The 24,155-nt window shown below is 37.4% G+C and overlaps 1 protein-coding gene across 3 annotated transcripts in view; it reads left to right on the top strand.

Moving 5' to 3' along the window:
- The window catches only part of BBS9 (Bardet-Biedl syndrome 9), a 458,943-nt gene that overhangs the window by 213,521 nt on the left and 221,267 nt on the right, over positions 1-24,155 (top strand). For all 3 annotated transcript variants that reach the window (XM_082691753.1, XM_082691755.1, XM_082691754.1), the window contains 2 exons: positions 8,072-8,167; positions 23,444-23,616. In XM_082691753.1, coding sequence (XP_082547879.1) covers positions 8,072-8,167; positions 23,444-23,616 — 269 coding nt within the window. The remainder of the gene's footprint in view (positions 1-8,071; positions 8,168-23,443; positions 23,617-24,155) is intronic.

Raw genomic sequence — 24,155 nt, 5'->3', positions numbered from 1 at the left:
ACATTGCTGCTATACACATTCGAGTACACGTGCCCCTTTGGATCACCACGTTTGTATCTTTAGGGTAAATACCCAATAGTGCAATTGCTGGGTCATAGGGCAGTTCTATTTTCAACATTTTGAGGAACCTCCATGCTGTTTTCCAGAGAGGTTGCACCAGCTTGCATTCCCACCAACAGTGTAGGAGGGTTCCCCTTTCTCCACATCCTCGCCAGCATCTGTCATTTCCTGACTTGTTGATTTTAGCCATTCTGACTGGTGTGAGGTGATATCGCATTGTGGTTTTGATTTGTATTTCCCTGATGCTGAGTGATATGGAGCACTTTTTCATGTGTATGTTGGCCATCTGGATGTCTTCTTTGCAGAAATGTCTGTTCATGTCCTCTGCCCATTTCTTGATTGGATTATTTGTTCTTTGGGTGTTGAGTTTGCTAAGTTCTTTATAGATTCTGGACACTAGTCCTTTATCTGATATGTCGTTTGCAAATATCTTCTCCCATTCTGTCAGTTGTCTTTTGATTTTGTTAACTGTTTCCTTTGCTGTGCAAAAGCTTTTGATCTTGATGAAATCCCAATAGTTCATTTTTTCCCTTGCTTCCCTTGCCTTTTGCGTTGTTCCTAGGAAGATGTTGCTGCGGCAGAGGTCGAAGAGGTTGCTGCCTGTGTTCTCCTCAAGGATTTTGATGGATTCCTTTCGCACATTGAGGTCCTTCATTCATTTTGAGTCTATTTTTGTGTGTGGTGTAAGGAAATGGTCCAGTTTCATTTTTCTGCATGTGGCTGTCCAGTTTTCCCAGCACCATTTATTGAAGAGGCTGTCTTTTTTCCATTGGACATTCTTTCCTGCTTTGTCGAAGATTAGTTGACCATAGAGTTGAGAGTCTATTTCTGTGCTCTCTATTCTGTTCCATTGATCTATGGGTCTGTTTTTGTGCCAGTACCATGCTGTCTTGATGATGACAGCTTTGTAATAGAGCTTGAAGTCCGGGTTTGTGATGCCACCAACGTTGGCTTTCTTTTTCAATATCCCTTTAGCTATTCGAGGTCTTTTCTAGTTCCATATAAATTTTAGAATTATTTGTTCCATTTATTTGAAAAAGATGGATGGTACTTTGATAGGAATTGCATTAAATGTGTAGATTGCTTTAGGTAACATAGACATTTTCACAATATTTATTCTTCCAATCCAGGAGCATGGAACATTTTTCCATTTCTTTGTGTCTTCCTCAATTTCTTTCATGAGTACTTTATAGTTTTCTGAGTATAGATTCTGTGTCTCTTTGGTTAGGTTTATTCCTAGGTATCTTATGGTTTTGGGTGCAATTGTAAATGGGATTGACTCCTTAATTTCCCTTTCTTCTTTCTTGCTGTTGGTGTAGAGAAATGCAACTGATTTCTGTGCATTGATTTTATATCCTGACACTTTACTGAATTCCTGTACAAGTTCTAGCAGTTTTGGAGTGGAGTCTTTTGGGTTTTCCACATATAGTATCATATCATCTGCGAAGAGTGATAATTTGACTTCTTCTTTGCCGATTTGGATGCCTTTAATTTCCTTTTGTTATCTGATTGCTGAGGCTAGGATCTCTAGTACTATGTTGAATAGCAGTGGTGATAATGGACATCCCTGCCGTGTTCCTGACCTTAGCGGAAAAGCTTTCAGTTTTTCTCCATTGAGAATGATATTTGCGGTGGGTTTTTCATAGATGGCTTTGATGATATTGAGGTATGTGCCCTCTATCCCTACACTTTGAAGAGTTTTGATCAGGAAGGGATGCTGTACTTTGTCAAATGCTTTTTCAGCATCTATTGAGAGTATCATATGGTTCTTGTTCTTTCTTTTATTGATGTGTTGTATCACATTGACTGATTTGCGGATGTTGAACCAACCTTGCAGCCCTGGAATAAATCCCACTTGGTCGTGGTGAATAATCTTTTTAATGTACTGTTGAATCCTATTGGCCAGTATTTTGTTGAGTATTTTCGCATCTGTGTTCATCAAGGATATCGGTCTATAGCTCTTTTTTTTTGATGGGATCCTTGCCTGGTTTTGGGATCAAGGTGATGCTGGCCTCATAAAATGAGTTTGGAAGTTTTCCTTCCATTTCTGTTTTTTGGAACAGTTTCAGGAGAATGGGAATTAGTTCTTCTTTAAATGTTTGGTAGAATTCCCCCGGGAAGCCGTCTGGCCCTGGGCTTTTGTTTGTTTGGAGATTTTTAATGACTGTTTCAATCTCCTTACTGGTTATGGGTCTGTTCAGGATTTCTATTTCTTCCTGGTTCAGTTGTGGTAGTTTATATGTTTCTAGGAATGCATCCATTTCTTCCAGATTGTCAAATTTATTGCCGTAGAGTTGCTCATAGTATGTTCTTATAACTGTTTGTATTTCTTTGGTGTTAGTTGTGATCTCTCCTCTTTCATTCATGATTTTATTTATTTGGGTCCTTTCTCTTTTCTTTTTGATAAGTCGGGCCAGGGGTTTATCAATTTTATTAATTCTTTCAAAGAACCAGCTCCTACTTTCGTTGATTTGTTCTATTGTTTTTTTGGTTTCTATTTCATTGATTTCTGCTCTGATCTTTATGATTTCTCTTCTCCTGCTAGGCTTAGGGTTTCTTTCCTGTTCTTTTTCCAGCTCCTTTAGGTGTAGGGTTAGATTGTGTACCTGAGACCTTTCTTGTTTCTTGAGAAAGGCTTGTACTGCTATATATTTTCCTCTCAGGACTGCCTTTGTTGTGTCCCACAGATTTTGAACCGTTGTATTTTCATTATCATTTGTTTCCATGATTTTTTTCAATTCTTCTTTAATTTCCTGGTTGACCCATTCATTCTTTAGAAGGATACTGTTTAGTCTCCATGTATTTTGGTTCTTTTCAAACTTCCTTTTGTGGTTGAGTTCTAGCTTTAGAGCATTGTGGTCTGAAAATATGCAGGGAATGATCCCAATCTTTTGATACCGGTTGAGTCCTGATTTAGGACCGAGGATGTGATCTATTCTGGAGAATGTTCCATGTGCACTAGAGAAGAATGTGTATTCTGTTGCTTTGGGATGAAATGTTCTGAATATATCTGTGATGTCCATCTGGTCCAGTGTGTCCTTTAAGGCCTTTATTTCCTTGCTGATCTTTTGCTTGGATGATCTGTCCATTACAGTGAGGGGAGTGTTAAAGTCCCCTACTATTATTGTATTATTGTCGATGTGTTTCTTTGATTTTGTTATTAATTGGTTTATATAGTTGGCTGCTCCCACGTTGGGGGCATAGATATTTAAAATTGTTAAATCTTCTTGTTGGACAGACCCTTTGAGTATGATATAGTGTCCTTCCTCATCTCTTATTATAGTTTTTGGCTTAAAATCTAATTGATCTGATATAAGGATTTCCACTCCTGCTTTCTTCTGATGTCCATTAGCATGGTAAATTCTTTTCCACCCCCTCACTTTAAATCTGGAGGTGTCTTCGGGCTTAAAATGTGTTTCCTGGAGGCAACATATAGATGGGTTTTGTTTTTTTATCCATTCTGATAGCCTGTGTCTTTTGACAGGGGCATTTAGCCCATTCACATTCAGGGTAACTATTGAGAGATATGAATTTAGGGCCATTGTATTGCCTGTAAGGTGGCTGTTACTGAATATGGTCTCTGTTCCTTTCTGATCTACCACTTGTAGGCTCTCTCTTTGCTTAGAGGACCCCTTTCAATATTTCCTGTAGAGCTGGTTTGGTGTTTGCAAATTCTTTCAGTTGTTGTTTGTCCTGGAAGCTTTTAATCTCTCCTTCTATTTTCAATGATAGCCTAGCTGGATATAGCATTCTGGGCTGCATGTTTTTCTCATTTAGTGCTCTGAAAATATCATGCCAGCTCTTTCTGGCCTGCCAGGTCTCTGTGGATAAGTCAGCTGCCAATCTAATATTTTTACCATTGTATGTTACAGACTTCTTTTCCCAGGCTGCTTTCAGGATTTTCTCTTTGTCACTGAGACTTGTAAATTTTACTATTAGGTGACGGGGTGTGGGCCTATTCTTATTGATTTTGAGGGGCGTTCTCTGAACCTCCTGAATTTTGATGCTCGTTCCCTTTCCCATATTGGGGAAATTCTCCCCAATAATTCTCTCTAGTATACCTTCTGCTCCCCTCTCTCTTTCTTCTTCTTCTGGAATCCCAATTATTCTAATGTTGTTTCGTCTTATGGTGTCACTTATCTCTCGAATTCTCCCCGCGTGGTCCAGTAGCTGTTTGTCCCTCTTTTGCTCAGCTTCTTTATTCTCTGTCATTTGGTCTTCTATATCACTAATTCTTTCTTCTGCCTCATTTATCCTAGCAGTGAGAGCCTTCATTTTTGATTGCACCTCATTAATAGCTTTTTTGATTTCAACTTGGTTAGATTTTTGTTCTTTTATTTCTCCAGAAAGGGCTTTTATATATCTCGAGAGGGTTTCTCTAATATCTTCCATACCTTTTTCGAGCCCGGCTAGAACCTTGAGAATTGTCATTCTGAACTCTAGATCTGACATATTACCAATGTCTGTATTGATTAGGTCCCTAGCCTTCGGTACTGCCTCTTGTTCTTTTTTTTGTGTTGAATTTTTCCGTCTTGTCATTTTGTCCAGATAAGAGTATATGAAGGGGCAAGTAAAATACTAAAAGGGTGGCAACAACCCCAGGAAAATATGCTTTAACCAAATTAGAAGAGATCCAAAATCATGAGGGGGGAGAAAGCGGATAAAAAGAGGTTCAAAAAGGAAGCAATAAAAAAAAAGAAAAAAGAGGATAAAAAAATGAATTAAAAAAAAAAAAAAGAAAACACCTAAGAAAAAAATATAAAATGAAATAATATATGTATTAGATAAACTAGTAAAAAATCGTTAAAAAAGAAAAAGGTAACAGTTAAAAAAAAAATTTTACCCGAAGGCAAAAAAAAAAACAAGAAAAAAATTAAATTAACCGCAAGACTAAAAAAAATCACAGGGAAAAAACCATGAGTTCCATGCTTTGCTTTCTCCTCCTCTAGAATTCTGCTGCTCTCCTTGGTATTGAATCCGCACTCTTTGGTAGGTGGACTTGGTCTCGGCTGGATTTCTTGTTGATCTTCTGGGGGAGGGGCCTGTTGTAGTGATTCTCAAGTGTCTTTGCCCCAGGCGGAATTGCACCGCTTTTACCCGGGGCCGGGGTGAATAATCCGCTCGGGTTTGCTTTCAGGAGCTTTTGTTCCCTGGGCGCTTTCCGTAGAGTTCCGGAGGACGGGAATACAAATGGCGGCCTCCTGGTCTCCGGCCTGGAGGAGCCAGGAGCCCAGGGCCGCACTCCTCAGTGCGTGCTCAGAGAACCACGCTCAGTTACTCCCGTCTGCCTGACCTCAGGCCGCGCTCCGAGCTCACCGAGCCTGCGACCGGTTCAAGGTCACCCCGAGCTGCGAGCTTACTGTCGGCTCTGTCTCTGTAGCCGGCTTTCCCGTTCCAATACCCGCAAGCTCTGCGACACTCAGACACCCCCGATCCTTCTGTGACCCTGCGGGACCTGAGGCCACGCTGACCCCGTGTGGGCTCTGCCCCGGGTAGCCTTTGGAGCGATGTCCCTCAGCGGAACAGACTTTTAAAAGTCCTGATTTTGTGCGCGGTTGCTCCACCGCTTGCCGGGAGCCGGCCCCTCCCCCCAGGGTCTATCTTCCTGTCGCTTTGGATTCACTTCTCCGCCGGTCCTACCTTTCAGAAAGTGGTTGTTTTTCTGTTTCCAGAATTGCTGTTCTTCTTCTCTTCGACCTGCTGATGGATTTGCAGGTGTTTGCAATCTTTAGATAAGCTATCTAGCTGATCTTCGGCTAGCTGAAGTAGTCTCGGCCTGCTACTTCTCCGCCATCTTGACTCCTCCCCTATTTTACTTTTATTTTTAAATATTTTATTTATTTGAGAGAGAGGGAGGGAGAAAGAGAGCGTGCACAGAAGCAAGGACACCGGCAGAGGGAGAAGAAGATACAGGCTTCCCACGGAGCAGAGAGCCCAGCATGGATCTCTGAGATCATGATTTGATCAGATGCTTAACCAGCTGAGCCACCCAGGCACCCCTTGACTTTAAGTATAGTTGACACAGTGTTACATTACTTTCAGGTGTACAGATAGTGATTCAACAACTCTGTATATTATGCTATGCTCATTAGTGTATACATTGATTAATTTTGGGGTTTTAGCATAGTTGTGCATTCTTGAGATAAATCACACTGAAAGATGTATTATCATTTCAATATACTATTTGATTCAACTTATTAAACTTTAGTTAGAATTTTTAAATATGTACTCGTGAAGCATATTAATCTATAATTTTATTTCTTTTTTTTAAGATTTATTTATTTATTTGAGAGAGAGAGCCTGTGTAAGTGGGTTAGGGGATTGGGGAGACGGGGGAAAGGGAGAGAATCTCATGCAGACGCCCTGCTGAGCATGGCGGGGGGGGGGGGTGGTGAGGGGTGGGTTGGGGGGCTCCTTCTCAGGACCGTGAGATCTTGATCTGAGTCAAAATCAAGAGTGAGATGCTTAACCATCTGAGCCACCCAGGTGTCCCTTGTTTTATTTTTATTTTTCTTATGCTTGGGGTTTGTTAAAATTTTTTGATCTGTAGTTTATAATTTTCATCTAATTTGCAAATATTTTGGGCATTATTTCTTCAGATATTTTTTTCTCTCTTTGCAGCTCTCTCCTTTCTTGACACTCTGCCTTGCAAACTTTGGATATTTAGCCTTCTCAGACCTGCAACTTTGTGTCTTCAACTTGGATAGAATGTTAGGTTGCACCTGGGTTTCCCCTCCCTGTGTTCTGGCTTGGAAGTTTCCTCTAGGCAGTAGTCAGGGGCAGTCATAGGGCTCACATTGTTCTTTCTTTGTCAGGGATCATTGTTGTTCATTTCCTTGTCTCCAGTGTCTTCAAAAACGTTTCATAGATTTTGTCCCAATTTTTAGTTGTCCTAAGTAGAAGGGTAAATTTGGCTCTAGTTTATTCATCTTGGCCTGAAGTGAAAGTCTTCAGTGTTACCATTTTTATTTGTTTTTGAGTCAGGATTCAAGTGAGATTCATTTATTGCAGTTTTTGATATGAATTTTTTGTTATCTTTTTTGTATAGGTTTCCCCTTCTCTCTTTTTAATTTGCAGTTGATTTGTTAAAGAGTAAGATTATTTTTTCCTGTGAGTTTCCCACACTCTGAATTTTGCTGATTACATTCCTGTGATGTTTAATATTTTCTTTGTCCATTTTATTGTCTGTTAACTTGTAGTTGCATCTAGGGTATTAGAGTCAGAATTGATTATTTTGGCCACACTGCTTCCATGAATTGGTAGTATATACTCTCAGCAGGGAGTACATGTTATCTGTCTGTCTGTCTCTCTCTCTTTTCTGGTATGGTAACAAACACTGATTTTAATTTTGAGATCTATTAAATTTATTGAGATTGAAAATTGATATTTCTTTCAAGCTCTCTTTAATATTTTGCTAGATTATTTCTATACAGAGAACTTTTCCCTTACCTACTATTGGCTATGTGGTGCAGTTTGAGTAGGATCATCTGGATAAATGTTCGGTTCTTTGTCTGATTTTTAAAATATTGAATTTATCCTCTAGAAGCCTCTATTAGTGAGCATTTGCCTTTTCTCTTTTTAATATCATCTGTTTTTAATATCATGCCTTTCAATTTTTTTGATGTATTTCACTTTTTTGATACTCAAGTATTTTCATCTCTGGCCAGTAATCTAAGTTGGCTTTTATTTTCATACTGCTCTACTAGGCAGTAATTGTTTCCTTGCTTTCTGGTGTGACAGGTGTTCTAGGTTTATTGTGTGCATTTCCTGCCTCCACCCTAGAATGAAGCTGTAGAAGGAAGGAAATTAAATGATTTCAGAGTGTTATTGTGAGGGAGAAATTTAAGTAGTTGGGAATTACCGTGAAAATCAGCTTGTGTATTCTAATTCATACCTGGGTTTTCAGCATGACTGGTGATATAAAAAATATTTGCTGTCGACTAAACTTCCGATTTTAAACATTAAGTATTTTCTTTGTGGTTATATAAGGTGATTTTCTTTTTCTTTGTAGGCTTTGCTCATCAGTCAGAAGATGATCAGGTGAATGTAATGGGTTTTCGCTTCTTAGGAGGCTCTCGAGTTACTCTTCTTGCTTCTAAAACCTCTCGTAAGTAAACCTATGGTATTACTGCTTTTGAAATTTTCTCTTGAGGACGCTACATCACAGATCATCATCACATCAAGGATTTCTGATGAGAATGTGTTCAGTTATTGAAAACTAAGCCATGGTATTAAGTATTTAGGACATAAAAGTTATGAAGATAAGATCCTATTTTATTAGAGATATGTAACTTTGGTTTTGGGGATTAGGAGAGTTTGAGAGAACAATTCAGTGAATAGAAACTATTGTTGAGAGAACAATTTAATGAATTAAAAATATTGTTGAGATAGGTATATGGTGAACTAGGTTTTAGGAACTATTAGTAACTGCAATTAATTTGTGTGTGTATGTATATTCATATATCCTCCATTTGGACATTGACAAAGATGAAGGTGAAATTGTGAATAGTTTCTGGTGACACTAGTCTCAGTAGAATGAAAAGTAGTAATTATGTAGTTAAGTTTAAATTTCAGATGTAAATATTCTTCACTGATTTGGTGGTTTTATATAAGAATAATAGTTGAAACTACTCAATGTAAAACTGACTTCTGATATATGTGGGATACCAAAGCTACTAAACTCATTGAGTTATATACACCTTCATGGAAATAAAGTAAATATTAAGAAAATTGTGTTTAACAAACTTTAGGAACACTAAGGGTACTAATGTGAATAAATGCATATATTGATATTTATATGTTAAAAGTTTGGCTGAGTACATTCCCAATTTTAAAATCTCTGCAGTTTGTGAAATAGGCTTCTACTTTCTACTTTATGCATTTACCATTTTAGTTGTTTATTTCTTGAATGATCAGAAGATCTACTAAAATAAGGACATACCCCTTTTGAAAAATGAAGGTGTTAGCAGGAGGAATATAAATACATCCCTATTTTAAAAACTAGCAGTGTTACAATTCTGAAATACATAGATTGGTGGCTGGTGAAATAGTCTTGGATACAACTAAAAATCCTAGAATAAGGCATAGAAATAAAAGATAATTCTTAAGAGAATGAGAGGATTCTGTACTCTTCATGGTCTTTTTGATTGGTCATGATTGCAGTCCTTTTTGCATTGGCACCATTTTGTTTTGATTAGATTTAATCTTCATTTGGATGACGGAATTATGTTAGTACATTTCTCTGTTAAACTGTTCTCTTTGGTTAAACTAAAAAATCATTGTCATCATTTCTTTGGGAAATTGTACACATCTGTTTGGCTTCACTTGATAATGCTGTATGATGAATCTGAAATTGAGATTACTAAAAAAAAGAAAAAAGTTACTCTTGGTGCAAGTGGGAATATGTATGTCTTAATTTTTTATTTTCTAAATAAGGTAACTCTTAGGGCATTGTTGTTGTCCATGATTTCCTTATCATTTCGAAATTTTACCAAATAATCCAGGTATATAATTGTCATATTCATCTGACTATATGGCAATGCCTTCATGCTATAGAATGGGCAGACTAAATAATGGACTAGGACAGGACCTTTTATTTTATTTTTTTAAAAAGATTTTATTTATTTGACAGACAGAAATCACAAGTACACAGAGAGGCAGGCAGAGAGAGAGGAGGAAGCAGGCTCCCTGATGAGCAGAGAGCCCCATGTGGGGCTCAATCCCAGGACCCTGGGACAATGACCTGAGCAGAAGGCAGAGGCTTTAACCCCCTGAGCCACCCAGGTGCCCCATGGACTAGGACAGGACCTTTTAAATAAGGAACCAAATGAGCTACGTAAACTGAAACTTTTAAAGTAGCTATTACAATTCCTTGAAGGTTTTTGGCTTCAGTGATAACAGAATTCTACCTAGGAAATGCCCTTTGTTAATAAATGGATGTAGGTATGGAAAGAGTAGTTTTCTGGGTTGAGGCAGATGTTGGTGCTCTCTCCTGCTGTATCAGTGTTCATCTCCAAGAAAGGAATGAAGTAATTTGTACCCAGTCTGTGTTTGGCATCTTTCATTTTTGTGAAAGGTTTTTGGTTTAGAAATCTGAATTGACAGAAAAATCCTACATGTGGAAGAAACCCAGTATTTTTTCCCTAGTAAACAGTCAAGTACTTTGCAAGTTGCCTTTGGATATTGAGTAGTATTTTCTGTGGGCTTGACATATTCATCTCTTTTTAAGACCTGCCTGATAATTAAAAAAGCCTTGAAGTGTGTTGATCAGTAATTTTAGTTCAATTTCCTGCTTAGTTATAGATCAGCCAAAGCAGACAAGAGAAAAGTGAATGCAGTTTATTGGCTAAGATATCAAATCACATTCTCTGGGGAAACTGAATAGGTTTTTATTTTCAGAAAATAGAGTAGTGCTTCAGTGTCATTAGAGTTTATTATGTGAATTCTGGAAAAACAAAGTGTTGAAGATAAAAATACTTATGAGAAACACTCTTCACTAGAGAAATTGCTGAAAATGATTTCCAGAGTCTTAAATTGAAAATAAAAAGATAGGTGAAGGCTATGTTTGTTACCTTGATTGTTGTAAAAGTTTTACAAGTGTATGCATATGTCCAAATTCATCAAGTTGTATACATTATATATATATGCACTTTTTTGTATGTCAATTATGCCTCTGTAAATTTGTTAAAAATAATGAGGTCAAATTTTGTGGGATTAAATTTTTTTTTTAACATTTTATTTATTTGACAGACAGAGATCACAAGTAGGCAGAGAGACAGGCAGAAAGAGAGGGGGCAAGCAGGCTCGCCGCTGAGCAGAGAGCCTGATGCGGGGCTTGATCCCAGGACCCTGAGATCATGACCTGAGCCGAAGGCAGAGGCTTAACCCTCTGAGCCACCCAGGCGCCCCAAGGGATTAAATATTTTTATAATGTACTTGAAAGTCCATTATTTTGACTGATTCAATACAGTGAGATTTTAGAAGGAATATGCTATTGGCTAAATGTGTATATATGCCAGCCATGCCACTTTCTTAAGCTCCATTTCTGTTGACTTATTCCCTTACACAACAAACACTGCTACCTCCCTCTCCTTTCTCTTTCTTCCTTTCTCTATTCTTTTCTTTTCTTTCTTTCTTTTTTTTTTTTTTTTTTGGTGTTTCTTATCTGTTTCTGTTATTTATTTATTTATTTATGTTCAATTAGCCAATAAATAATAATAATACATCATTAGTTTTTGATGTCGTGTTCAACGATTCATTAGTCATTTCATTTTTAAATTTAGTTTATTTAATTGAGAGAGAGAGAGCGAGAAAGAGCACTTGAGCTGGGGGAAGGGGGAGAGGGAGAGGGAGAGAATCTCAAGCAGACTCCCTGCTGAGCAAAGAGCCTGATGCGGGGCATGTTCTTAGGACCCCAAGATCATGACCTGAGCCAAAATCAAGAGTCAGATGGATGCTCAGCCAACTGAGCCACCCAGGTTCCCCTCTGTTTCTATTTTGATCTTTATCACTACTGTATCTATTTGTACCTTGCCTTATTCCACTTGTTTCTTCAAGGATTAAAAATAGTTTATGTGTTTCCAAAATACGAAAGGTGAAACTAAGTAGTTGAAGGAAATAGAAAAAATAAGAGCAGGAAATTAATAAAGATATAAGTAAGATTAACACTCAGAAACGTACACTGTACAGTTGATAGGGTGCAGACTCAATAAGAAAATATTTTAGTTCCAATTTTCAGAAATGTTCAAGAGATAAAATCATATAAGTTGCTTGGTAGATGCACAGCCATTACTGATGCTGAGTCCAGAACGAAATTTCTGAATTAAGAAGGACAACTACTTCAGTAATGTCTCTATAGCTTATTTTTATAATTATAATGTTATGTAATTACAACTTATGAGTAACAAATCTCCTAGAGCTTTAAAAATAATGATGAACTCAATTTACTAAATATATTACTGTCTCAGCCCAAATCAGTGCAGTCTGAGCAGCAGCTTAATCCAAGGATAAATTTAGAGTATCTAGTATTACAAGTTTTTAGTATCTAGTATTTTCACTAAGAACTGGACAATCAAAGGGCATCTGGGTGTCTCAGTCTGTTAGGCATCTGCCTTTGATTCAGGTCAAGATCTCAGGGTCCTGGGATCAAGTCCCACATGGGGCTCTTGCTCAGCTAAGAGCCGGCTTCTCCCCCTCCCACCCCCTCTCCTCTGCCTTTCCCCTCTACTCATGCTCTCTCTAAAATAAAGTCTTTAAAAAAAAAAAAAAAAAGAACTGGATAACCAAACTTCAGTAATTCAGAAGTAAAATGTAGCTGGAAGGAGTTGTGGGGTTTGTTTCAATTAATTTATTTTTTAATTTTTTAAGGAAGATTTTATTTATTTATTTGACAGAGAGAGAGCACAATCAGGGGTAACAGCGGGCAGAGGTAGGGGGGTGGCAGGCAGAGGCAGAGGGAAAAGCAGGCTCCCTGCTTCAAGGAGCCTGATGTGGGACTCTGTCCCAGGACCATGGAATCATGACCTGAGGCAAAGGTATACGCTTAATTGACTGAGCCACCCTGGTGCCCATTTTGTTTGTTTGTTTGTTTGTTTGTTTTAAAATGAGCACTATTAGAACATGGTTCAATAATAATTGAAAAGATTGAGTTCAGCAGGAGAGGCTGATGATCAGGAAAAAGAAGGGGGACTCACAAAGCAATGGAGTCCTTGAGGGGAAAGGATGTGGGTTGCAGAGCTTGGGGACAGGAGAGATTGAACATTAGGCCTTTGTAACTTTACTGTGACAGGAGGGATTGGATGTATGTAGATCCAGAGAGGCTTTGTAAATTAGTTGTCAGGATGATAAAGGAACTCCAATGGTGACTAAATTTGAAAAAAAAAAAAAAAAAAAGGTATAACATTGGTGTTTTGGAGAATAAGAAAGAAAACTCATGAAAGGATGGGGTAATTTTGAGCACCCATTTGAAGTTTTAGTTCCTGAATTTTGAAGTGAAACCAAGTCATCCTTAGACAATTTTCTCTGGCAATGATTTGTTTATTAGCATTCAGGCAACTAAAGTCAGGACTAAGACTTTGAACCAGATAATTTTACAGCAAGTAAAGTATTTTTGTGAGAATGATTATAATGATGGCCCACCAAATCTAAGCTGTTAAGAGAAATAAAGATTAAACTGAAACATAGTGAAAAATAAGAAAGATCAGAGAAAACTGATATATGATGAAAAATTAATGGGTTCATTAGATCAGGAGTCTTAATAAGGTTGAAGAAGTGACATAGTAGGAGTTGTAGAACAACTGAACTAGAAGAACAAAAGGTGGTGTTCAGAGAATGAATAAAATGTTGATGTCAAGGTTCAGAGGAACTGCAGATTCTGATAAAGATAAGGTAATCAGACAAAGTGTGGCCTTGGGTAGTGGATTGTGAAGATGGGAGAAGACCAATGGAGACAGAGCTTTCAAGGAAATGAGGTGTCACAGTTGTAGATATTGAAAGAGCCTGTTTGGTGTTAGTACAATGAAGGAGAAAAAGAAGCACATTCAGATATATTATTGTGAAATTGTAGAGCACTAAGGATTCAGAGCATATCCTCTATGACTAGAAAGGGAAAAAAGCTACATAAGGAAGATGAAATCAAGAAAGCAGTTTAACTTATCTGCAAAATCCTTGGATATTAGAGGACAATGGAAAATTTCCCCCAAGATCTGAAGGAAATGATTTTCACATTAGAATTTTGTGCCATGCTAAACTGATAGTTAGCAATGAATACTGAATAAAAATGTACTTCTAAATGTCACAAGTAGGGCTAAGCAATTGCAAATAGCAAATTTATGTAGCCTCAGGTAGGCTGTTGGAAAATGGGAAAGATAGCTAATACAGTGAACTTTTCTATTGAAAAGAACTTCTCTATTGAAGGATTTTAACATACTGGAAAGAGCGATTGGATTGATTAAAGTCAAATGTAAAAGTCATTTGCTTGTCTGTTTTGATTATTTTGCTTTCAGATATAATGAAAAAGTTATAGTCATGTGTGTGAATAGGGTTGGGCCTTGGAAGAGGCTTTCTCTTTGCATCTGCCCAAAAGAAGCATATATGGTCTTGAACTGTGATAATCAAAATATATTTAGAACAAGGAAAGTAAGGGTCTTTCTCTGTTTCATCTGAGTAGGCTATACCTTTGTTCATTTTTCATTCAGCAGACATAGTAGATATAAAGACTGTCATGGCTCCTGTGGAGCTCCTGGACTAATGGGAGAGATAGTGAGTTGATAGTAGAATATTTGGTAAACTTACAGAAGTATACTTTAGGTGCAGTTGGAACCCAAAGGATAATGTTCCATGAGACTTTATTTGTAAAGGATCTTGAGGAATGAATAAGAGCTTATTAGGTGCAAAGCATTTCAGAAAGAGAAGATTATTAAAGCATGGGGTTTTAGAGATCAGTAAATTTTCTTCTGTGCCTGGAAGTTTATATAGTAGGGGCTCTGTGAGAGTCTTTTTTTTTTCTTTTTTTAATTTCAGTTTTTACTTACTAATTTTTTTTAAGTGGGCTCTGTGCCCAGTGTGGAGCCTAACACAGGGTTTGAACTCATGACCCTGAGAGCAAGACCTGAGCTGAGATCAAGAGTTGGATACTTAACCAACTGAGCCACTAAGATGCCCCTATCCATTAATGAAGCCAGAAATTTAGAGATAAATATAATGATCAAATGTAACATATACAGTGATTCATCAATATAATATAACTGTTAAGATTTATTTTAGAATTTCTTAGCAGTATTACGAAGGGGCAATGGAAATATTATATAAATCCAGATTGGAAAAAGCTTCTTGAAAAGTAAACTTAGAGAAGTCATCCATAGTTTCTACTAATACTGAAGGAATTGTATATTTAGAATATTATACTAATATCTACTCAAATTGTTTATATTACTTCCTCCAACTTTTTGGTTTAAAAAGCATTTATCTGCTTATCTAGCTCACATTTTATTAAAATTTCCAAATAGCATAAATTACATTTCTGCATTGTTTATAATATGAATACAAACATTATTTATATTGATGAACTTCATATGTTCTGACATGAATAGAGACTGACAAGATACATTTTTGTGCCCTGCTTAGTTAAATATATTATTTTCTCCATTTGTAGTAGAGTGGAATGGCAATTGACTAGACTCCAATTATCCAAATTTATTTCATTTGGAGGCTGAAGTGGTTATTTCCACTGAGCTGCTATTACAAGATGCAAAGGAAAAGAAATAAAAAAAATTGAATGTTCATTTTGGCAGCTATTTTAATTACGAATATTGTAAGGGTGTATTTTAAAATACAACTTTCTTCTTTCATGTTATATTATAAATAGAAATTTTTATTCCTCCGTTCCCTGAAATGTGTACTCTGGAAAGTCTCCAGGGCAATATTAACCACCTTGGAGTACTAATACTGAGAAAATGCTTAATAATAAAAATAATGCCTTATAAATCTTTAACTTACTGATTCTTGTTGATTTTTGGTAATCTGAAAAAAATCAACTTAAAATATTGTGTTTCTATTTCTAAATCTTAAGTCTAATTGTAAAATTTTTCATTGCAAAAAATTTTAGTTTTCTTTTTTCCCTGAATGTGTTGGTGAAAACAAGAAAATAATTGAAGCAAAAATGCTAAAGTTACAGAAAATATCACACCTATTTAACTGTTAATTATGTTTTTTTACATTTCTGTTATTTAGTGACATTACTATAGTTGGTCACAGTGGAGTTCTGTCTCAGTCCATTTGGGCTGTTAAAATAAAACACCATAGACTGGGTGGCTTTTGTACAACAGTAATGTATTTCTTACAGTTCTTGAGGCTGCAAAGTCCAAGATCAAGGTGCCAGTAGATTGGGCTTCTAATGGGAGCCTACTTCTTGCTTCACAGAAGTCTGTCTTTTTGCTATGTCCTCACAGGGCAGAAGGGGCAAGGCCACTCTTTGGGATTTCTTTTATAAGGTCACTAATGCCATTCATGAAGCCTCCACTCCCATGGTCTTATCAGCCAGAGGCCCCAATTCCAAGTACCACTGCTTTGGACCTTAAGATTTACCATACAGATTTTGGACAGGACACAAAATTCAGTCTATAGCAAGGACATGCTGGGTATCTGGAATTTTAATTATGTTTGAGTTTTTCATTGAGCTTTAGATTTTTCACTTGTTTTATTACATACTTTTTGTATCAGTTTTAATTTTTACAACCAATATTTTTTGAACATCTAATTTGCTTGGTCTAAATTTAAAATATAAACTTAAATTGCATTTGTATAAGTCTCTTCCGTACAGTATTATATTTGATCTTCATAGTAACCTTGTGAGGTATGTTTTATTTTCCCATTTGTGTACATGAAAAAAAATTGAAGATTTGTTTGTACTGAAGTCACAGATTTAAAAATTTACTAGATTTTACGTTTTGATCAGAGGACAAGACTAGAGAAATATAGGATTTTCTTCCTAACATGATGCTTCTAATTATTACACATGTAACCATTGTCTGTGACCTGGATCATTGTTACAATGTCCTGTCAGTCTGTTCTGGCCCCTTTCTGATTCTTTTTCTTTCTTTCTTTCTTTCTTTCTTTCTTTTTTTTAAGATTTTATTTATTTATTTGACAGACAGAGATCACAAGTAGGCAGGCAGAGAGAGAGAGGGAAGCAGGTTCCCTGCTGAGCAGAGAGCCCAATGCAGTTCTCGATCCCAGAACCCTGGGATCATGACCTGAGCTAAGGCAGAGGTTTAATCCACTGAGCCACCCAGGCGCCCCTCTGATTCATTTTCTACTTTGCATCTCTAGTAGTAAAAACAAAGAAACAGATGATCAAAATTATATCATGCCACTCTCCAGCTTGAAAGCCTTGTGTTTATAGTGCTATCCAAACTCTTTACCAACCTTTAACGGTCTACCCTGTGTGTGCTGGCCCCAGCCTAATATCCAGCCTCATCTAAGAACACTCACTTCCTCACTCTGGCTTTCTCTCTGTTTCTGGTACCTGTCTGGCATTTCTTGGCTTGAGGATTTTGTGCTTGCCAATCATTCTACCTAAACTGTTCTTCCCATCATTAAACTCCAAACTTTATGAGAAAATGATGAGGGATGTGGGGTCTAGACACAAATTGATAGTGGAAATCCCAGCTCTCCTTACAATTTGTCTGAATGACTTTGGAAAAATTAACAATGCCTGTATTTTCATCTACATAATGGGGATAAAACTGTACAATTATATTATGTAAGAATCAAATACCATAATCCCTCAAAAACATATAGCAATTTCCAACAATACTATATACGCCAGGTAAATTTTAGCTGCTAGTATTATTTTCATCACTTTTACTGTTAACACTACCACTGACGTCAGTTTCTTAGTGTAGCTTTCTGTGACCCATCGTATCTCAAGAAAGAGGACCCATTCATCTTTATTATAGCACCATTTTCATCTGCATTCTAATTCTTTCATGACTCGTAACTATGTATTTGTTGTTTACTTATTTATGTTCTGTCCTTACACTAGGATAAAAACCAGGACCAGTAGATGTTGTTCTCCGTTGTCTCCCCAGCACTTATACTTCATAACTTTTGAATGGATGAATAGATATAGTGTTACCTTGAATGTCCTTGAGACTGTCAACCAAAGATATTGGTGCCTTGTGGTCCTTTTGTAAAGGGAGCTACATTTCATTTCCCACATTTGCCCCTTTGCTTTGACCACACTGTACATGACTTTTCTGTTACTTTATCTTTATAGAGCAGAAGTCTTTGTTTGCCCACTACAGGGGACTGAGATGGGCCTCTCAGAGAGTTTGTAGGCCTCTGTTCAGGTAATTTAAATCCTGAGGAAAGGAGAAGGGAAATGTTTAGACTTGTCCATGTTTCATTTTGTCAGATGAGGGATTTTGTTATCTGCCAGGGTGGGGAAAGAAGTTCTGGTTATAGGCAGCAGAGACAAGACACTTTACCTCTCTGGGGAAGAGTTCTAGACACTGCTTCCTTTCTTTGCACAACATCCTAAATGTAACACCAAAGTCCACCGTAAGCTGTGAATGTGCACTAAGCCCAGTGCTTCCAAGGAGGCATTAGGATAGGTGCTAATTGGATTTGTCTTGCACAATCAACAGTCAGCGCCTGGCCAGCTGAACTTGGGGCTACTGTTGGTATTCCATTGAGAATCCTGTCCATGGTTCCCTCAGTGATAAATTCTGGTAAATTTTCTTACTAACTTTGGTGGGCAGACTTTCCTGATCATACCTGAATATGCCTTGTTTCCAGATTTCCTTGCCAGTATCTATGTGGGCAATTTAACAGAAACTGGTAATCTTGTTGCAGCGCAGCACAAAAACTGCTCACTCAGCTTCAGCCATACTGAAAGCACATTCCTGCCTCAGGGCTTTTATACTCATTTCCCTGGCTTGGAATGCTCTTCACATGGATATCCAGGGTTTGCTTCTTTGCTTCATTCAAGGAATCTTGAAATGTGTGTGTGTGTGTGTGTGTGTGTGTGTGTTTTAACATGTTGAGCCAGCATATAATTCTTTTAGATGTGTCACAGTAATTCAAGTTATGTACATGTCTTTTCGGGTATGTAAATTGTGATACATTTGTATTGGAAAATTATACTTGAATGGAATAATCTTTTCCTATAGTTTTATTTCATTTTATATGCAAAAAATTCTATTCTTTACGTGTATTTAGACTGCATCCCAGATTTTTCTACCTGCTTGTGAAGCCTATTCAGAATCCTTCTAGAACCAGAATGAATGAGATTTCCTTTGAGATATTAGCAGTATAATGTTAATGTAAAAATTTTGTAGCTTTATCTAAAGTGACAGCAAATTCTATGCCAAGGAAAATACATTTTATTAAAGCCACTTTTTTTTCATATCTACTCTTTGGAAGTTACTGAGTTAATTAGGTTCTATGTGGGTCTTAGGGCCCTGAGGCAGGAATATGCTTTCAGGGACACTGAGGAAGCTAGTATGGCTTAAGCCAAGTGAGCAGTTTTTGTGTGCTGTGTTTTAATAAGATTTATCATACCAGTTTCTGTTAAATTGTCCAGGTAGATACTGGCAAGAAAATCTGGAATCAAAGTATATTCTGGTATGATCAGGAAAGTCTGCCCACCAAAGTTAGTGTGAAAATTTATCAGAATTTATCACTGAGAATACACACATATGAGGAAATAATGGTGACAATGATGATAGTTGGTAACATTTATTGAGTACTTATTATGTGGCACGCAGCATTTTAAGTATTTTATTAAAATGAGCATTATTAAGGCACTGTGTCTTTTCACTTTCAGAATCTCAGGATCTGAGAGGGGTAAAGGATATTGCTTAGTATTATGAACCTAGGAGGGAGCTCTTCTCTAATATTATTGACAGGTATTCCTACAGGATCTCCATGGAGATTTACAAGAAGGGCAGGGCTCTGAGCTCCTGAAGGAGGAGCTCACATAGCCCAGAAGGAGCTGAAGCTGAAAGATGAGGATGATGAGCAACTATGGGAGGTGTGGGAACCCCTGGAGTAGGAGCTGGTCTTTCTTTCCCAGACTTTCTGAGGAAGCCCACAAAATGATATGAGAAGCTCTTATGTGAAATAGGTGGCATCAGAAAAGCTGCTGAAGGAAGTGGTGGGTACAATTGACTGACATGCTGCTGGTGGAGGTGACAGCCTTGAAGATACAAGTCATCACATCCACATCTAGCCTCTTCCAACCTTGAGCCCCACTTACAGCTGCTGAACCCTGCTAAGACTGGGCCCCACTAGGGCCAGAAAGACTAGCAGCTCCCTCTGCCCAGCCATGAGCCCCTCTATGGGACATGCTGTTGCCATGGATAAGGAGGACAAGGAGATAGGTATGACCCTTTTTGCAGAGTTCTAAGCCTGGAGGGAATTGCATATCATTAACAAGCCTTATTTCTTCCTGGGAAGGGTGTACCCAGAGGATGTGGGCCGTTGCCTGGACTTTATAGTGCTTTTGGTGCTTTTGTAGGCCAGTCTGGAAGACAACAAATGCTCACCATCTAGCCCATGGCTTTGCAGATGTTGCTGCAGTTAGAGTGGACACAGTTAAGTGTGGCAGTGCCAACATAATGTGCCGATACCTGCCAGTACCATATCTGGCTCTGACACTTTCAAAGCCACAATTACATCTCACCATCCTCTCTAGCTTGGATCACTGTAGTGTGCCATTTTGTCATGTTCATCTACTACATCCAGCAAGACCTGTTGCATAAAAATATGAAGCCAGTGTTTTGGGAGATCACAAAGCTGCAAAAGGGGGTGAAGCTGGCCCAGCTTAGATTTTTCCACCAGAAGGCCTGGGATATTACCTGGGTCTGGAAGCAGGGGCTATGCGTTGGGCAAACAGCTGCCCAACAGACACATAAAAAGACAGGGTCCTAGAGCCAGTCCTGAGCCAGAAGCCAAACATCTGCCTAGAAGGGACAAATGGCCAGGACCTAGAGGCAGCACTGAGCTGGCACCAAATATCTGTCCCAGGACAGATGGAGTTACAGATTTGTATGTGAGATGACCTGTCTTTATTCCGTATTGAGTTCTAAAATTCTCAAGGAGATTTTCAAGAAATCACCCAATGCCAAAGACCTCTGAGCTTTAAATGCTTCCAATGGAGTGAGATTGTTCCCTACCTCCTGAGGCAGCTAACTCTACAAATATCTGTAATTATTACACAATACTTACTGTGCCTTCTGTCCTTTGCAGCTCCTTTGCTATTGTCCACCTCTTCTGCTATGTTATAGACCATCACATACTTGAAAATAGGAATGTATCCCTTGCGGGGAAGTCCTGGCACTTTTGTGGCAACGTCAACCTTCATGAAGTATCCCTGAATCAATAATGGCAGAAACAGTGTTTACTCTTGCCCCATCACTCCATTTTTCCAGGTCTGCAGTGAACTCCTTGAGGACAGAGGCTCTTGCTGTATTCATGGTTTTATCTCCAGTATCTTGCACTGAGTTGTGTAAATAATTGAAAGAGTGAATAAATACCAGTCTGGGATTAATATATTGGCTCCCAAGTTTAGCTTGGATAGGACCTGAGATTTAGAGAATTCTATTACTGTCCTTTGTCATCATTATTCTTCTACCTCTTTACTCCTGCCCCACCACAGTTGCGCTCTTTTTGTTCTTAGAGAATTAACCATCCAGTGACATTTGTAAAGAAAGGTAAAAGCTGTTTGTTGTATCTCACCTTAGCCCTATTCTCTTTGATGGGAGAAATGAGGAAATCATCTGATCAGCACTGTGGGCAGAAATCAGAATCCAGAATAAGACTATGGTGAGGGGAGAGCTGGGGGATGATCCAGGAGAAATTATATGATAGCAGAAAACATCAAGGTTTTTGCCATATGCTATGGCAGGCATATCCAGTATATTTTATTCTTTATATAATTGAAAGAGAGATGACTAGGAGAATGAGAGGAGATATATTTTTGAATTCTGGTGGAGGATGACAAATTGAAGTCCTTAATAACCAATTTAGAGATGACATATATTTATAGAATTTGTCAAGGTGTGATGAGGAATATAATAAATATTTTACATGTTCACGTGCAAGGCCTTAGATTCCTTACTCAAGGAGACTGACTTCATCTTTGTACTCCTAACATGTCTTTCTTTATGAAATTGTACATAACAGATGCTTAATAACTGGTGAATTACATAGAATAGGGGAATTGGTTCCTATATACTATAGGGGAACCAATATATAAACTCTTCAAGAGTTTATAATCTCTTGGAGAAACTGAATATAATCATATGGAAAGTTAAATAGGAATAAGAAAAAGTATACACCCTGACCAAATGGGATTTATTCCAGGTATGCAATGCTGATTCAGTGTCCAAAAACTGATCAGTGTAATCCACTTAACTTTAACTTTAGTTAATGGCCCAGGGTATCTGTTTGCATTCATTAATCATAATAAATGTACGTAATACTATAAGATAATAATTGGGGAAACTGGGTGAAGGTTGTGTGGGAACTCTGTATAATCTTCATAATTTTTCTGTAAGTCTAAAATTGTTCTAAAATTAAAAGTTAATTTAAAAAATGCATGGTTATAAAATATATAATAAACTGTAGACATACTAAATCTCTAGATAAATTCAAAGAGATACAATACTGTAATGTGGTTAAGATTAATAGCTAATCTTTGGATTAATGGCTAGAGTTCTAATCCCTGTCCTATTACTATCTGGCTAGATGACCTTACAGATTATTTAAACTCTGTAAAATTGGGATAACATAATTCCTCCATAGGGGTATTGAGGTTTAAACCAGAGAGTGACTGCAGAGTGCTCAAAACAGTGCCTGCTATACATTAGGGCTTGCTGTGGATGGTAGAGAAATAAAGATTTCTTGGGGTATGTAGGCTTGAAGCCAGGTCTTGAAGAATAGGTAGGATTTAGATAGGGGAAAAGGGTATATATCATGAACTCTAGCTCTGACATTGAATTTACTTTGTGACCTTAGATGAGCATCTGAAATTCTGTGTGTGGTTTTCCTTTTTATTAAAAAGAGGTTGTTGCAATCATAGTGCTTGGTTCATAGTTGGTGCTCAACAAATAACAGTTGCTCCTATCATAGATGTAGTTATTGTCACCTTTGTCATCATTGTTGTCACAAACTGGGCAAGTTAAACGGGGGACGGATAGGAATTAGGCTTTCTTGGAGCTGAGGTTTCAGTTAATGGAGGGAAGCAATGTTTATATTTAGGGAAGAGTCTGATTACAAATATAAATAAAAGAACTATTAAAAAAATAGAAAACTTTGATCATGATTACAGGGATTTAAGCTGGCTACAGTGTCTAGGATGTGAGGGACTTTCTAGAGTGTAAGTTTTATTTCACATCAATATTCTGAAAAATTTAATGAATACCATATTATACTTTTGCAGGCTTTTTTTTTTTTTTTTAAACCTTATAAACAAAGCTAGCTTGCTTGCTTCCTTCCTCTCTTTTTCTCTCTCTCCTTTTTTTCTCTCTCTCTCTTTCTTTCTTTCTTAGAAGGACTAAATTTTGTATTTAAAAAAATTTTTTTGTTTTTATATTTTGGGTTTTTTTTTTTTTGGTATTTTATTGTATTGAAATCTATGATAAGAAACAGGGAAAAGGACCATACTCTGCAGCTTGCTACTGTAACCACAAACCTTTGGAGTTAAATTTGAAAATGTTAAGTGGTTTCTGTAGAAAACTGCAATAAAGCACTAGAAATCATATTTTTATTTCAAAAATCCAATTTATGGTATTTATGTCAGAGTTAGTGATAATTCACATAGTTTCTGCTAGTAATTATGTGTTAATAAGCATTTTTCCTTAATTATTTTCTCTTTCAGAACGGTATCGCATTCAGAGTGAACAGTTTGAAGATCTTTGGCTCATAACAAATGAACTTATTATCCGCCTTCAGGAATATTTTGAAAAACAGGGAATCAAAGATTTTGCCTGTTCATTTTCTGGATCTGTGCCCCTTCAAGAATATTTTGAGTTGATTGATCATCATTTTGAGGTGTGTATGATCATAACTCACATTACCTGCAATTTTTCTCTGTACGAAAGAGAGGAGATGCTACAAAGGAAAGAATTCTAGTATACTTGGCTATTATATCAAATGCTTCATGTAGTTATTTTATGTGGTTGGTAGATTTTGTGTATCTGTTCCTGCTTTCTTGCCCAGTTTGTGATCACTTACAGACATCAACAGAGCTGCCTGGAGCTAAGCATGTGGTCTGGCTTCAGAACAGAGCTGATTTAATTCTCCCACATGGGGACTTAACCTTTGACCCCAATAACCCAGTGTTAAAACTATTTGAGCTTATCGGCAGCTATTTGGCTAACTAATTCTAGCAGGCCATAAATGAGGTGTGATTATAAAGTAAAGTGATTTTTCCTTTTCTTTTTTAACAAGCACAACAGAACTTCTGCATCTGAATGAGGGTTAACCACATAAAATATTCTTTAGTATCTGGCATTATGGGCACTTAGGAAATGCTGAATGATTAAATGTCGAAACAAATGAGATCTGACAGTGATTGTGTTGCCCAAATA

The sequence above is a fragment of the Mustela nivalis genome (assembly GCF_964662115.1).
Source record: "Mustela nivalis genome assembly, chromosome: 12".
Classification (NCBI taxonomy): Eukaryota; Metazoa; Chordata; class Mammalia; order Carnivora; family Mustelidae; genus Mustela; species Mustela nivalis.
The sequence above is the reverse complement of the archived record's forward strand: the minus strand, read 5'-3'. Positions and strand labels throughout refer to the sequence as shown.